A 16,529-nucleotide genomic window follows, 5' to 3' on the forward strand; every position below is an offset into this window, starting at 1 on the left:
TTTTGTGACAAGTTCTTCTCCGAAATTATCACTTGCATGAATACCGTCCCCTAGGACACTTACACCAATTTGTTTACTGCTAGTAGTTTTTAGAAACCATGATAGTTAAATATTCGTAAAATGTATAGATATTATCCTAAACGACCTAAACACTTTGAGTTAAAGCAAAACGCCATTTTTGATTCCCTGAGCCTAAAGTAAGTATTTGATCTCTATTTTCCTTATTTTTCGAAGATCTTTTTTGTATACAGGGTGTGCCGAAAAAACTCCTTCGTCAAAACATGACTACAATTGGAAAGAATTTGTAAATAAAGACTAAAGAGCGAAATTAGACTTTAGATCAGATTTCCATGCTGATTCTGAATTTCAAATCAGTTTTTGCCTATCTCCTACCCCTGGCCTGCTACATGAGGTTCCTTATTCAGAAAACATCGCAAAAATCGATATTATTGAAAGGATATTTCTGAGCTTTTAGTTTGTCTGTGGCTTTTTTTACACTTGCTCAATTGGCTCCCGGGGGGGGGCACTCGATCTGAAAACGACCATACGTTCGGCCCAATAAATTTGGCTTCTAAAATCGGACCCTTACAGTGCAGTGAATTGCCATGAAAAATCATACCCTTACAGTGCACTTTTTCAAAATTTCTCGCCCGTAAGGGCGAAAATTTTTGCAATTTTCCAAGAAAATGTGGAATTTTTCCTCCAAAATTGACCAATTTTGTGCCAATTTTACCAAAAAATTGGCCTTTTATCACAATTTCCTACCCTTACAGTGCAGTTCAGTGCAGTTTTGTAATTTCCTACCCTTACAGTGCACTAGCTGAACTATGAAAAACCTACCCTTAAGGGCCGAACGTCTGGTAGGTCATTTACCTTGAGTGCCCCCCCCCCCGGGACTTGGCTTCACGTTTTTTTTTTTTTAAGAAACTAGTTTTACCAAGCAGCCTCAATGTTTCTTAAGAAATCGGCCTTTTGAGCCTTAAATGTTTCTTACATGTTTCTAAATTTTGTCGATAATACAATAGTCTAATTGACTAATCTAAGGTACTTTCCTATCTTCTATATTGATTTTCTGACTTTCTCAAGTGTTTCTAACTGTTATTTCTGGAACCTTGATTGGAAGGTTCTTAAAAAAAACGAATTAAAAAAATGCTATTTTCTCATTCTCAGCCTCAGCATGTTTCTTAGATGTTTCTTAGTTTTTAGGCATTCTGAGCCTCATGTTTCTTAAAAGTGTGTTTCTTAAAAAAAAAAAACGTGTATACAGTCATCTTCATAGGGCGTTTTGAGTACTTTGCCTATCCAATGAGCTAACCCCGGCAAACCCGTGTACTGCTGCCTACATGGACGGAAGTATCATCGACGGTTGGGAGTATCTCATCTTGGTTGTTTGGTTTTGTTTTTTGGAATTGCTTAGGTCAGGGTTGGTAGTAACGGCTTGTCACTGTGCCGGGTGCATACTCGGCGCCTTGGGCCCCGCAGGGTTGCTAGTAACGGCTCGAATTTCAGTCAGGTTTAAAAAGGGGCAATTTTACCCATATTATAATAACATTACCCCCGTCTTTTTTATCATCTTATAAGTATTTCCTAATTTTGTGTTCTGCTGTGCGAGCGTGGCTCAACGGATAGCGCGCTGTGTTTCTGATCAGAAACTCTTTCATTTAGTGGGTTCGAACCCCGGTCGGGTCGATATTTCATGGTTTCAGATAAGTTTAAGATACTTCCGTCCGTCGATGATACTCCTGACCGTCAAGATGAGATACTTCCGACCGTCGATGATACTTCCGTCCATGTACGGAAAAAAAAATTGCACTGCTGCCATAAGTTTATCTGCTCAACTAGTCATGAAGCAAAAATCAACCTGCTTAGAATCTTGTTTAAACTATCTTGAGCTAGTGAACTCCTTTCAAATACAATGATTCCCTACCCATTGAACATTGAAAAGTTGATAATTGTTTTTAGGAAGCCTTAATCATTGGTTAAGTTAAAATTACAGTTAGTAGGCTATACAGATAGCTGACATCACGGCGATCTTTGATTGGATTAATCGGATTCAAATTTCCTTGTTTTAGCAAAATTTTATGAAATTAACTGAGAAGAAATGCTTTCTTTTTCTTTTATCCTTTAAGGACAAATATAAGTACATTATGTGAAAATTTCAAGTCTCTAGCACCTTCCTATCCAGAATTATCTTGATTCCGATTTAGAGGGATCTCAACCGGGATGAGGACGCGATAGAGGGATCTCTCGAAAACGAAAGTGCCCAATAACTGGTGAACAGTTTAATGTATCAAAAGAAATTATTTTCTACTTTTACATTGCTATAAGGAGACTTTATATACCAAATTTCGTCTCCTTGTGAGCACTACTTTCGGAGATACAAGGGATACTAGCCAAAATAATCACTGTGCATAAGGAATTTTTCAAATGATTTTAATTCAAACGAGTCGAGCGAGTCATATTAGAACCACAGATATCTGTAAAGCCCGAAGGGCTAGATAGGCAACTTTAAGCTTTTTCAGCAAAAAAAAGTGATGCAAAAATTTGACTTTTTAAATTTCGTGCCGATGGATAGGATCTAGCATTTTAATTGTTTTCAGAGTGCGAGATAAAAAAAAGTAGGCGGCAAACGCTATTTCACACCTCTCAAACCGGTGAAATTGCATATTTTAGTCACGTGACTTTGGTAGGAAATCCTTCCAAACCTAGGCTTCACTTTTCGATAAAGGCCGCAAATCTAGCCCTTCGGGCTTTACAGATCTGTGATTAGAACAGGTTTATAGTAGTGAAAGATATCAATGTTTAAGAAATATAACCTATTTCTAAAAAGTAACTTCCAAACAAATGGACCAATATGAAAGCATTTACAGGGTTCTATCCCTGGAAAGAAGGGACGTTGGATGGATAAAACAATAGCGCCTTTCAATTGGTTGGTTCAATAAACAACTATTCAAATGTAGGATTTTTAAATTCGATCTATTCGGTATAAGGTCATACATTCTTTTGATTTTCATTGTAACTTAACCTTTCAAACAATTATATAGGGGGGTTTCAAGGGGTGTGATTCTTCAATCTTTGACCATCATCACTGTGAAAATAATTTTCAAAAATATTCATTCAATCAAAAGATATCAAACAAAGTTTGTCATTGGTTGATTGACAAAAGGCTGTTTTTTTTCGTTTTTTACTACTTTATAGAGTCAACCAGCAATAATTTTAGTTTGATATCTTTTGATTGAATGAATATTTTTGAAAATTTTTTTCATAGTGATTATGATCTAAGATTGAAGAACCACTCCTGTGAAAATGGTAATCATGCCACATTTCTACAAGAAGTTGATTTTTTTCTTCTTCATTTTTCAATTTTTTTTTTCGTTTTTTTCAAATTTATTTTTGCTTGATAATATTCCACTTACAAATATCTTTTCAGTGAGCACAAAATCGTAACTTAATTCGAATTCTATCAAAAGTTACAACCCATTTTTGTCTCAGCTGCAAATTATTTTGAGACAGACTTGATTTAGCATTGAAAAGCTGAAGCGAGTGTTATAACATAGTGCCGATAGTGTCCTTCAGAATCTCTTCCCCCATGCCTAGAATGAAAATTTCCCACCCCCCCCTCATTTTCCCCACCCTGCCTCCAAAAATTTTTCTGTCCGCCCCCTCCGCCCCCCCCCCTCAAGCATAAAATTAAAAAGCTGTAATTTGATGAACTTAACGCTTATTTTTTTCCCTAATGTAGTTCTAATTCAAGAATATATGGAAAGGATGGTTGTTTTTAAACCATAATATTAATAAAACTAAGCATTCCATTATGCTATATCATCTCATAAAACCAGATGTTTTTTCAATTTTGAATTGATTTTGGTGAGTTCCCCCCTTTATAAAAAAAGTAGAGTAATTACACCATAGCACGAATTACAATATTACTTGTGCAAATCAAAATAAACAAAATGGCAGACTGGGTATGAGTATTTTGTTGAGGCAAGACCAATTTAATTTGTTGTTCTACAGGGCCGACCGACCCTATTTTTGCTATGATCAAAAAATTTAATAATATTGAATTTCCACTACAATATATTTTACACACTAGTTATTTGTAAGAATCAAATTTGAATAAAACTGAAAATTAATTCAAGAAATTGAAAAATTTAGAAAATCAAGCATTCCATACACTAAGATTTTATTATAATCGTCTTCGAAGATAAAAAAAGTGAATTTTTGATCCAGATATTTTTTTGGAAAACATTTTCGGTACTTTACCAGCCCTGATAAATGAAAAATTTATTCTTATTTTACCGACCGACCCTTATTTTGCTAACGATCTGCCCGTAGAACAACAAATTAAATTGGTCTCGCCTAATGGAATATAATTTTTTTAAATCAATCAATCAATAATTAAATCAATCAATTATTCCTGATTATTTTTAATGCTTTAATTTTTAAAGCATTAAAAGTTTTATAAGTGTATGACATGACCTTTCTGTGGGGGCATTTAGTGAAAGCTACGACTAGTTTAAAGGATAGTAGATGGACCATGAACCACCAAAAATTTGCCACTAGACTGACTAGAGGTGGAGTAGGCTGCACGCATCTCCTCTGATATGATTTGGGCATGGAGGTAATAAAGATAGATGGAGAGAAAACGTCTCGGTAATGATCTAAATGGTCGTTGAAATCTTTTATAAATCTATTCAAAGCGGCTTCTTTGATGCACCATCATTGGAAGCAAAAAACATCAATAACTTTATAAGAACAGAAAGAGACTGTTTGGTTGATTTTGAAAAACTTAATTTTACCGAAAATCCTTGTCAGGGTGGCCAGCGATTTCAGGAATCCAATTTCCAGTATAATCAAGTACATTTTCACACATTTTTTCCATTTTTCAAGTATATTTTCAAAATTTTCAAGTATCTTGGACTAAGAAAAATAAGTATATTCAAGTACATACTCGACTAAAATCGACTCGACGAAAAAGGATATTCACAAACAATATAAAGAAAAAGGGTGGCGAGTTATCCCGCGCTGGACATCAATCCAGGATTTGACCTCCGCGGCATCATGAATGATAAAATCAAGTATATTCCAGTACTAGAGATTTTCATTTCCAGTATATACTTGAAAAATAACACTTTTATCAAAATTTCAAGTATAATCAAGTATCAATCTTTTTCTCCAGTATATTCAAGTATTTTCAAGTATTTCCAGTATCGCTGGCCACCCTGCTTGTTAAAATGCGATTCAAAAATAGTTCCGACTGATGTAAGACTAAAAGAGTATATTAATTTTATAAGGACACATTTTTGGGCTGGCATTTTGTTAACATTGAGAGTTGCATCACATTATCATTGAAGGTTTCTTATCTTAAAATTTTCTCGTCTAAGTGGGCAGCGGTTTTCATACTCTGACAAAATGATCGATACAAGGTTCCTAATCGTAACACGTAATTCTTTTTTAAATCTATCGATAGCTTTATGGGCAGCTTCCCCTAGAAGTTTGGAGTATTGTGCTTATTATGGGAAGTTTTTTCAATTTTTCATGACAAGGCTATTATATTTCAATATACTTGTTAACAATGTAATGTCTTTTCATTCATCTTAAATATTCCCACGAGTATACCCAATATTAATCATCTTATTCCCAAAGCAACCAAACCGCTGTTTGCTTCCGATGATAAATCAGAATAGAACAAAAGGCATTGACTCTCCATCTATATTTTTATTACCTCCATGATGTAGGGGATGCGTATCGTCTAAAACTCGTCCCAACTTACCCCCGTATTTTCATTTTAAGTAACCGAGAGTATAATTTATTTAGGGTATTTAATTGCCCCCGCAGGAGCGTAGCGACGAGAAGGCACTCATAGCTTCACGCATAGATATTGGACTGGAATCTCGAAATTTTGTTGTTTGTTGTCGCGCAAGCATCCCCGTAGTTAGTCTCTTCCGTAAATGCTCGGTTTTTTTTCGGGACAGCAGTATTCATATTTTCATATTACGTTATATGCTATTACTATTATTACGTATTACGTATTATATTTTATTAGTTTTGATTTAGCATTGAAAAGCTGAAGCGAGTATTATAAATGCAAATTATAGAAAAAGAGTGATTACATGATAACACGAATTACAATATTACTTTTGCAAACTGTGCAAATCAAAACAAACAAAATGGCAGACTGGTTATGATGATGATGAGCTGATTCATTGACTGGAAAAAGTGTTTTGTATGTCAAATTTTGTTTCTTGTCTTTGAAACTGAATATTAAATACTGTATTTTAGTCAGAAGTTCACTTCAGCAATGATTTAAATTCTTTTTCCGGAATCTTTAAAGAAATTTGCTCAAGTTTTCAAATGTACATTTGATATTTTTGTTCAAACTGTAATTTATCTTTGTCTGTTATTTTAATAACTACCTTTATTGTTCATAGAGCTTCTTGAGCTTTAAGGACCATCATATGGTCGTAACTCGGGAAGGTCTTTCTTAACTTGGTAAAACAAGATACCAGCAAAGTACAAAAAAGTAGAATGTACACATATGAATCCAAAATTGAATGTCAATCAATGTAAACAAACTTTTTTTTGGTCTTCAAAATAGATTTACGTTAGTGTTTTCACTGTTTGTTCAGTGTGGTAAATCTATTTTAAAAACCTGAAAAAAGTTTGTTTACGTTCGTTTAACTTTATAGGCGCACATTCAACTTTGACTTTTTCATACAGTTGTGATAGCCTACGTAATAACTTACGCTCCAGTGGTTTGGTGAAATAGCCCCAATTTTGGGGTTGGTGTAATTTAAGATGCACGATCTAACGATTTCCGATTCACGATGCGCGATCCATGCATAAAGTATGCTGATTATTCCTAATAATTATCATAAAACTTAAATTATATTGTATAATTCTAAAGCAGTGGCATAATCTTTTCTCGCTTTTGTTTACAACGGTAAATTCAAGTAAACTTATGCAACAAAAACGAAATAAGTAAGCAATGAAAGTACATTGGCGAACAATATGTTTTGCGGACCGTAATGTACGAAGCAAAAAACGGGTGCTCTATTACGAGAAAGAATTTTCTTTTGGTAAACAATTCCCCTATATTGATTCAAGTTATGAAAAGAGAGAGAGGAGAGTACAGAAGGTGAATACACGTGGCTTTCACTTTCTTTTAATCTATGACTGAATTGAAATTGAAAAGAGAAAGGGATTATGGCATAATCAGGAAAACGCACTGAAAGCTTCTTTAAATATAATTTGTATAATTTTACATAAATGATGTTTTTAAAAATAATTGAGTTTCAGCGACTGAAAGTTTGTAAATTGCCTAAATATTTTATCATGATTAGCATAATTACGCATGAATTAACACATTTCATTTTCATGCACGGATCGCGAATCGTGCATCGTAAATCGTTAGATCGTGCATCTTAAATTACACCAACCCCCAGTTTTGGCTTTCCAAGTTAGGAGGGACCTTCCTGAAGGCATTTAACGGTGGTTAGACTAGGCACACAGACAGTCATATAGAAACATTATAAAGTGAAAGTATATATAGCTATTAACTCAAAAAGTCTAGCTTCCTGAAGGCACGTCTCTTCATTGTCTGTGCTGCGAACATCTTAATGGCTTCAATCCTTTCAGCTTGGAGAAAAGATTGCATCATGAAAAAGTTCTATGCTATGCATTTGAAAAACAATTTAGGCGCATTTCAACTTTTCTCGACTGTACGTCTGAATGGACCACAATGGCATTCCTTTATTTTTGTTTTGACCAACAACATAGAAGATTTTGCTTGAGAAGTGCAATCACAGCGTAGGCAATTGGAGCCCAGGCCTTAACTAGGATTGGTTTCTATTTCACCCTATTTAAGATGGCGCAGAACTTTTTCATAAATTTTAAAATACACAGTATCCTCTTGACTATTGTTTATTAGGCAAAGTAGCAGTAGAGAATTGTTGAAATATAGCAGCCAATGAAAAAAAAAACAAGCTATTTCTGATTGGTTCCCTTGTTGATTTATTCACCGCTATATATTTTGCCTACAATCTAAGATGTCTACGGCATTATCGGAAAAGGTCTATTGTGAATGATCATGACATATATTGTTGTAAGAAAGAAACTAGGAGAAAATAAACAAACAAGGAGATATGAAATTCAGTAAGATAATGATACCATAATATTTGAATTATGTTTTTGAAAAGCTTTTCCAGCTTTTCCTTAAATTTAATCAAATTATCAAGCTGCATGAATTCTTCAAGTATTTTGTTAATGGAATATGATTATTTTTTCAAGCAATTGCCTCAATCAATCAATCAACCAATCAATAATTAACAAAAACCAATTAATTATTCCTGATTGTTTTTATGCTTCAATCTTTAAAGCATTAAAAGCTTTAAAAGTGCATGGCATGACCTTTCAGTGGGGGCATTTAGGATAGTGAAAGCTATGACTAGTTGTAATAATTAAAACTGACAACGGAATTAATTGTAGAAAAGATTATTTTATTAGTTCGTTGAATGTATTCAATTCAAGTAATGTACAATATGGCAATTCCTAAATAGTAGTTTCCTCTCAATCAATAAAGACTTTTGAGTACATCATCTTTTTTAGATGAAATTCGATCGACCCGTCCGATGGTTGGTTAACATTGACCCAGCCTCTCCCCATTGATTGATTAATGATTTACTGAAAAAAAGGAAATCAAAATAAGTCGATATCATGGAGTTTAAAGTTCGAAAGGCGTGAGAGAAATCACTTGCATCGAAGAAAATTAATTCTGAAAATAACGTAGCCCTAGTTAGCCCAGCCCATTTTTAAAATTTTGCAGAATTAATAAAGGAACACTCAAATTTTTTTGTGCACGCAGGAAGCAGGAGAGGGAGAAAGTTGTTTTATCTTGAGTTCAAAAATACATTTTGAGCAAACGGCAGGAGATTACCTAAACGGAACTAATTTTTGCGGAATTAATGTTCGGGTCAGACACCCAAAAATGCTAAAATTAATTCCGCCAAAATTGCTTCCCTTAAGGTAATAAATCCTAATGAAACCCGCCATGAAAATTAAGCAGATTATTTCGACTGTATTCGAAGAATTTACTCAAAGGAAATGTCAAACTTACACATTTTTCTTCACGGACACCATCCTTCCACACAATAATTTCGCAAACATCGCCTACTTGATCACCTTTCTTACTATCAGAATTGATAGTTTTATGTGGGATAGGTGCTCCGTCGCAATCAAAACCGTCGTCTTCAGCAGCATACCATTGATAAGTACCGAAGTCACCGATTATTTCCATAGCCTTCTTTTGCATTGCCGATTTAACGTGATCAAGGCGGTCTGGAGATTCCTCTTTTACAAAGCCAGTAATCTTTTTACAATAGGCAGAAAATTTGCCTTTGAAATCTTTCTTGGAAGCAATTGGGACATTCTCTTCTAGTTTGCATGAGTTGACAAGGCTTGAAACAATTGCAACATGGACTTCAGCAGCTTCCTCATCTCCACCCTCAGCAGATTTGTTTCCTAACAGGGAAAATGAGATAGGATTGTGTTTGATGAGGTAGATACTCACTAATATAATTGGCATATTGGTGAAACAAGACTATTTCGAATCTGGAAAAATAAATGAGATATTTTCTTATTAAAAATGTACCATGTGTGACACAAAATGTATAGCGAGGTCTGATAGCACATAAAAACGTAAGAATACTTCAGATGGTGATAAAATCGTGAAATTTGGCACAGATGATCCTTAAAGGGTCTAAAACTTAATTTTAAACAGTAACCTTCAGTAATACCAAATTTTGTCACCTGGCCACCTGCCAGATGACGTCATCAGGTGGCTGGGCAAACAATTTCTTTTGAAAATATTCAAAATCTGATGGTTGCAGCGGAAAAAGCATGAAATGCTGATGAAAATTGAGGTATAAAGCATGCCTTATCTTAATCTTCCTATTAAAAGTTATGAGGGTTGAAAGTTTTATGATGACGTCATCACAAGCCTTTCCGGCGAAACTAAAAACCTCTTAATATTGGAACGAACTGACCAAATTTGAAGTTTTATACATGGATCATGAATGTGGGTAGAGGATATAACAATTTTTGGAAATTTACCCCCGGACATGACTTTTGACCCCCTTGACATTTAAAATTACTCTCAAACAGAGCCAAATTACCCAAAAACAGAACCAGTTTATCACCCCGGGACAAGGCAAATTTTGTATATTTTTCACTACAGTATGTGGCCCCCACAACGGCGATCAAATTTAAAATTTCTCTCAAAGCTAGGGGAAAAGAGGTTTTACAAGAATTTTTCTTGCATGCAAAACTTTAACATCTCTATTTTATTTCCCGACAGTTCTTTTTCAAAATTTTCAATTTCAACAATATTATTCAATCGCTTAAAGATAGGTAGCTTTTTTCTAATGGCCCCCAAAACAGAGGTTTGCAATTTTAGCGATTTCTCGAGATATCTTTAAGATATCAATACAAAATTTTGACCGTAGTTTTGAAATGTGATTTAGAGGGTTTTGGGCATAAATTTGTTTGATAAATTTTTTACAGTATACCCCTGGTTGTCAAAATGCAGGTTTGGGGCCCCCAAAACGGAGGTATAGTTAAAATCAAATTATTAAGCCCAGTGGTAATAGGAGGAAAAACTATGAACATATTTGTGTTTACCCTTAAATTTACAACCTGATAGATGTAAAATTTAAGATTTTTATGAAATATTTCAAGATGTTCGATATTGCAAAGTCCAAACTGAAAATTTAGAAATTTTCAAAATGACAATTTAGATTTAACAACGTCTTAATCAAGTTTTTGAAAATCAATGTCTTTTGAAAATAGTTGCATTCATGAATGGAAAAAGCTGTGAAAATTTGAGAAGAAAAGCTTCACTGAAACTGAAAATATTAAGCTTTAAAGATATTTTTCTCCTATATTTTGCAGAAAAATGACAGAATTTGCCATTTTTGCTGATTCAGCGAAAATTTTTATATATGATGTTAATTTTTTGCTATAAGCTATTAACTCAACCTGATAGGAATGGAATTCCAAGACATTTTGCTGTTTCTCATATTTAGAATTTTCGGTTTTATCAATGCTGATTCTAGGCTCCCAAAATACTGGTTGACCTTTAAGATGCTATATCTTTTACCCATCCTCTGAAGTCACAGATGTATCTGCATTTTCTGCACGTCATTAGGTGTAGAAAGTTTCCAATACCCCATTTTCATAACTTATTTTCAATATCAAAGGAGCTAGAGTGAGTTATATGCAATTTTTATCTAATTTTGGTGTTAAAATATCTCCTTCATACGCAAATATGTTATTTTGAATCTGTCTCAAACCATCAAAAACATGCTCACTTTTTAGTATAACCATCATTCTTTCTAAATAAACAAAAATCGTTCAATTCTAATAAATCTACAAGTCAGAATCCTCATTTTAATGACAACCTCCGTTTTGGGGGCCGTCTCCGTTTTGGGGGCCATATACTGTACACTGGACACTATCCTCCACTCCCATGTACAAAAAAGTTCTGGAAGAGCCCCTGTTCAGACACCCATTCAAAATTAAATAACAAAATGTACCTCCAATGGCTGATTCATCAATTTCATTAGATGAAGCTTCAATTTTGCCTTTCACAATGTAGTAGGCATCATCAACTAATTCATATTTGCTTGCATCTGTGAAGATTTCTTTACCTAAAAATAGAAATGATTAGGCATCAATTAGGAATCGAATCAAGGATTCACAGTGGAACCATTCAAAAGTACTTTTGTTCAGAGGGATTTCTTCTGAATTCTTTCCAAGGGAAGGGAGAAATAATCGAGAAAAAAAGTACTGTATTACGTTTTTCGATTTTAAGAGGGGCGTTTAAAAGAAGGGGGCGTTTATTGAATTATTGAATCGAAAACTGCTCTGGTTACGAGAAATGACTAAAATCTTCCTTTTCAAACCCAATCAACGCTGGTATTGAAGTATTAAAGACACAAGTTTCTAATAAACGCCGCTTGCCTAGAGGGGGCGTTCATTAAAAGGGGCGTTTATGAAATAATTTTCCTTTTAGGAAGGGTATTTAAAAGAATCAATCTCAATAGGTAAAAATTTAGATTTCAAAAGTTATGACTTAAATTTTACATGTGATTTTGGTCAATCATGACCCTCTCACCCCCTAAAAATGTCAAATTTCAACGTCATCAAATCGAAAAACAATTTACACCATTCGAAAGCTCGTAAAAAACTATATAGAAGACAATTAAACGGGTATATATATTCAATTTCTCAGCCTAACTTGAGAAAATTGAGATCATAATTCCTTATAAAATGAAGCATTTTTTCACCTTATAAAATGAAGCATTTTTTCAAAAATGACGTCATAGAAGAGCTTTTCTTATTCAAATTTTTACTTATTAAGATTGATGTAATTTGAAATCTACATCAAAATACGCTTCGAATGGTATATGAAACTTTGAAATTTTGCAACATCAATTTCTCACTTTTGCTTGTCATCAATTAATAAATTATTCTCGGACACGTCCAGTAATGATTTTTAAACAAGCCGAGTAAATTTTTCTGACTCTCTAAACTATAAAGATTTCATAATAAATACTCAATATTTGTCCCTCGAATTTTCACTTATTCACTTTTTTGATGTCATCAGCTGCCTGTCTATCTTCAACCAGACGTCCGCGCTCGATAGGATCGATCATCGAAACGGCTCGATGATGGATGGATATGTGATCGATGGATTAACTTAACGATCCGGATAGGAGATCGATGGAAGATTCAGCCATTAAAAAGTGTTGAGTATCGATCCTTCGTTGATACATTATCGAGCTAGTATTTCAATTGAGTATACCGATTCGTCATCAATCGTTAATCGATTTCGCAAATCGAGTAGGAGTCGATAGGGTTGATAAGATTGATAAATAATCAATAACTAATCATAAGCTTCAAAAAATCTTGAGTATCGATCCTCTAGGCTAGCAACTCCAGAAGATTTTTCAAGTTTTAATTTTTTTTTCAAAATCTATCCTATATTGTAGAGCTTTGAAAAAGAAAGAAAATGAGGGGTCATAGGCCTCCAGAGGATAAGTGGTTGTAAAGATATTCAAATTTTAGTGTCAAAAATTTGACTAAAAATGTCAAAAAAAAGGTTAGGAAAATAGCTTGGAAAAACGGTTAGTGTAAAACGCAGGTCACAGGTCACAGGTCAGTGATGACAGGTTGACTCTAATCAATGTCATTGCAGAGGAAAATGTTTGGAAAACACAAAGAATTATCAAAAACATAATTCTCAAGCAATTTCATCCATATAAAACCATTTCGAACATCAAAATTTAACCATGTGCTTTTATCGATCTTTCGCAGTTTGCGCCGTGTATAACGCAGACCAGAAAATATTTAAAACCATATTATACGTATAACAGGTATATTACATATTGTAATGTTTGTAATGTTATATGATGGTTACATATAATAAAACACATCGCTCTAAAACTACTTTCTCAGGGAACTCATGAGCTTCTGATTGGTGTAATTTTATATCCAGCCATATGGCCGATGAAAGTCACATGTGAGTTTACCGTCGGCCGCCCGCATCTCTAAAAAGCACCCGCATGAAAATTTCATTATTTCGATGAACTGCTCAAAATTTCATTATTTCTATATTTCTTTACAACTACAACCTCCATTGTTGTTAAAATCGTCTCTACGCAGGATTCCCTCTACGCATGACCTTTTTCCCAGAGTAAACACGGGTAAACAAAGAAGATTTTTTACAGAAAATGTGACCGCCCTCAATCCTACAACTACAGCGGGCGTCACGCCCATCAATCTGCCTAACCGCCCTGGCGGCCATTTTAGTTTTTTGCCAAATCTAGCGCCACTGTAGCAATCGATCTTTATTTTTCGTTCGCAAAACATGCGTAGGGTTGAAGCGAAGCAAAATTTTTTATTTTGAGAGAGAATGGTTAGCAGAAATGGTGGATAAGGTGCTGTTGGGAAAATAATGAATAATGAATTTAAATGAAATCATGCCGCATCTATTTTCGGGTAAGTTGACGACGGTAAACTCACATGTAACTTACATCATGTTATCATCACATTCGGCATGCTAAATATTTTTGGTGTTTTTCTCTTGTAAGACATGAAATTTTGTAATTCTGTCAATATTTTTGTCAAAAATTGTCATTAAGTCATTAAAATAACAATTGAATGATTAATTAGTTTCATCCTTCTAAAACCACTCTCTTAGGGACCTTGCAAGCTTCTGATTGGTGCCATTTTAAATCCATTCACACCATCCACATCACATTTTGTATAATAAATATTTTTCGTGTTTTCGTCTTTTCTTGCATCAGATTTTATGATTCTGTTAATATTTTTGTCAAAAATTGTCATTAAGCAGCATTAAGACATTAAAATAATAATTGAATAATTAATTAGTTCCAACTTTCTAAAACCACTCTCTTAGGGACCTTGCAAGCTTCTGTATGGTGCCATTTTTTATCCATTCACACCATCCACATCACATTTTGTATATATAATAAATATTTTTCGTGCTTTTGTCTTGTTAGGCATCATATTTTATGATTTTGTCATTAATTTTGTAAGTAAGTGTCACTATACATGAAAATGAAAGAACTAGAATTAGCGATTGTGATTTTTGAATTCCTCACCCTTTTTCTGATAAACATACAAAGTTTCAGCCTCCAAATACATTTTCCTCCGTTTCCAGACACATTTGTTTTTCGATAGTTGCAAAAAAATTTTCTCCCGTCGGCAAACAATTTTCAAAATGTTGCAAAACGTTCGGCATTTTACCAATTGGCCGTCTAGCCTGTGTCCACAGTGTTATATACCGCTGGAAAGCTAAGATCACGGGCTTTCATTTAGTAAAAACCGGAACGCTTTAGCATACATAGAAGAAAAGTTCCAAGGGTTCAAAGTTCACGGAAAAATGAAACATTTGGTTTGACGTCAACGAAAGTTGCATGACTTCTGGAGTCGCTATCTAGGCGGTCATCGAAAAATTGTTCTATTCGTGTCACCCGCCCGCATGAAATTTTCCGCTGATTTTCCTGTGCGGAGATGCGGAAAAAAATCTGGGAAAAGCAATTTGTTCTTTTAAAGTATAGCTTTTTTCTCAATTCCTCTGACGACTATTGAAAAATTGTTTTGCTCGCGTTACCACCCGTCCCTGAGTTAGTGGCGTGATTAAAAAAAACCTGGGAATGTTTTTAACCGCCCGTCCGCCCGCATGCATTTTTAACACCCATTGCGATGCGAACAGAGCATTTTTTCGATGACCGCCCTATCGATCTCCTATCCGGATTGTTAAGTAATCCATCGATCACATATCGATCCGTCATCGAGCTGTTCCGATAATCGATCCTATCGAGCGGGGATGTCTGGTTGAATGAATCAATTTTCGACATCAACAACACAGGACTATCATCGTGATGGTGATAGAAACACCGAAACATCTAGATATAACGATGTTTTTTATTCAACTTTTCTTATCAGATTAGTCATATCTTGACTTTAAACGAAAGGAAGAATCTGGGAATTTTGCTCAGGAACATGGAAAGAATATGCCAAATTATATCAAACCATCACAGCCCACTTTTAGATTGTAATAAAGCAGCCAAAATTTTGGTTGAAATGGAAAAATTTTCGACCCATGAGAATGAAGAAAGGTTGAAAATACATACCTGTGATTTTGCAAATAAAAAGCTTCATGATTCCAAAGATTTGGTAGGATTTGTAGTGGAGTTGTTATGCCAGGGTCAGCCAACCTTTTGTCAATGGTCAGAAATCTTGTAAGGGATTTTAACAGGTTCCGGCTATTGGTAAGATTCACCACTACGGGTGGGCAGTTCTTCGGACTCCAAGGAAAATCTTTGTTTTGATTTTGATTTTGGCTCTACAGAGCCGGAAGGCATTAGTTAGAGCGACGTACTAGAAGTAGCAGCCCGAAGAGCTAACCAGCCGCATTACATGAAGAGTTGGGCTGGCTGTTACTGCAAGTGGGAAGTTTAAAAAAAGCCAAAAGGCCAGAAAAGGGAAAAGAAATCAGTATCAAAGACTGACGCAGCAAGCAAAGCTAGATATGTGGTAAAAACGCCAATATATATTTTATGAATTTGTTTGTTATTAATAGTACCTTTCAAACTTCATATTATAGACCTTTTTTCAAAGAGGCCACCCTGTTGAATAATTATGTAGTCCAGCAGAAAAACAATGATAAAGCCATGCATAATTATCACAATATGCATGATACAGTAATTATGCATGGCTCTATCATTGTTTTTATGGCTGGACTACATAATTATTCAACAGGATGTCCTCTTTGAAAAAAGGTCTATTATTCCTCTATCTCTCTAAAGAAGGGTGTCATTGAATCATTGAATAAAAGAGGAACTGCTTCTAATCTTAAATATTTTCATTTTGAAGAATACACCGCTACGACCCTCGACATGGCCCGGGCCTCTTCGGGCCATGTTCGGGCCGAGAGACCCTAT

The 16,529-nt window shown here is 34.7% G+C and overlaps 1 protein-coding gene across 1 annotated transcript; it reads right to left on the reverse strand.

Moving 5' to 3' along the window:
- Positions 1–8,477: 8,477 nt before the first annotated feature.
- On the reverse strand, positions 8,478–15,859 carry LOC136801538 (translationally-controlled tumor protein homolog). The gene is made up of 4 exons (XM_067058178.1): positions 15,720–15,859; positions 11,592–11,705; positions 9,116–9,519; positions 8,478–8,682 (listed from the first exon to the last, which is right to left on the reverse strand). The coding sequence occupies exons 1-4, from the start codon at positions 15,745–15,747 to the stop codon at positions 8,680–8,682; spliced, it is 549 nt and encodes a 182-aa protein (XP_066914279.1). The 5' UTR covers positions 15,748–15,859; the 3' UTR covers positions 8,478–8,679.
- Positions 15,860–16,529: the final 670 nt, after the last annotated feature.

This window comes from Clytia hemisphaerica, unplaced genomic scaffold (genome assembly GCF_902728285.1).
Source record: "Clytia hemisphaerica strain Z4C2 unplaced genomic scaffold, Clytia hemisphaerica genome assembly, whole genome shotgun sequence".
NCBI lineage: Eukaryota > Metazoa > Cnidaria > Hydrozoa > Leptothecata > Clytiidae > Clytia > Clytia hemisphaerica.

Coding starts and splice junctions, on each gene's coding strand:
- LOC136801538 (XM_067058178.1), bottom strand. CDS start 15,747: ATGAAGCTTTTTATTTGCAAAATCACAG. Junction 11,706..15,719: donor TTTTATTTGCAAAATCACAG/GTATGTATTTTC, acceptor TTCTATTTTTAG/GTAAAGAAATCTTCACAGAT. Junction 9,520..11,591: donor TGATGAATCAGCCATTGGAG/GTACATTTTGTT, acceptor TTTCCCTGTTAG/GAAACAAATCTGCTGAGGGT.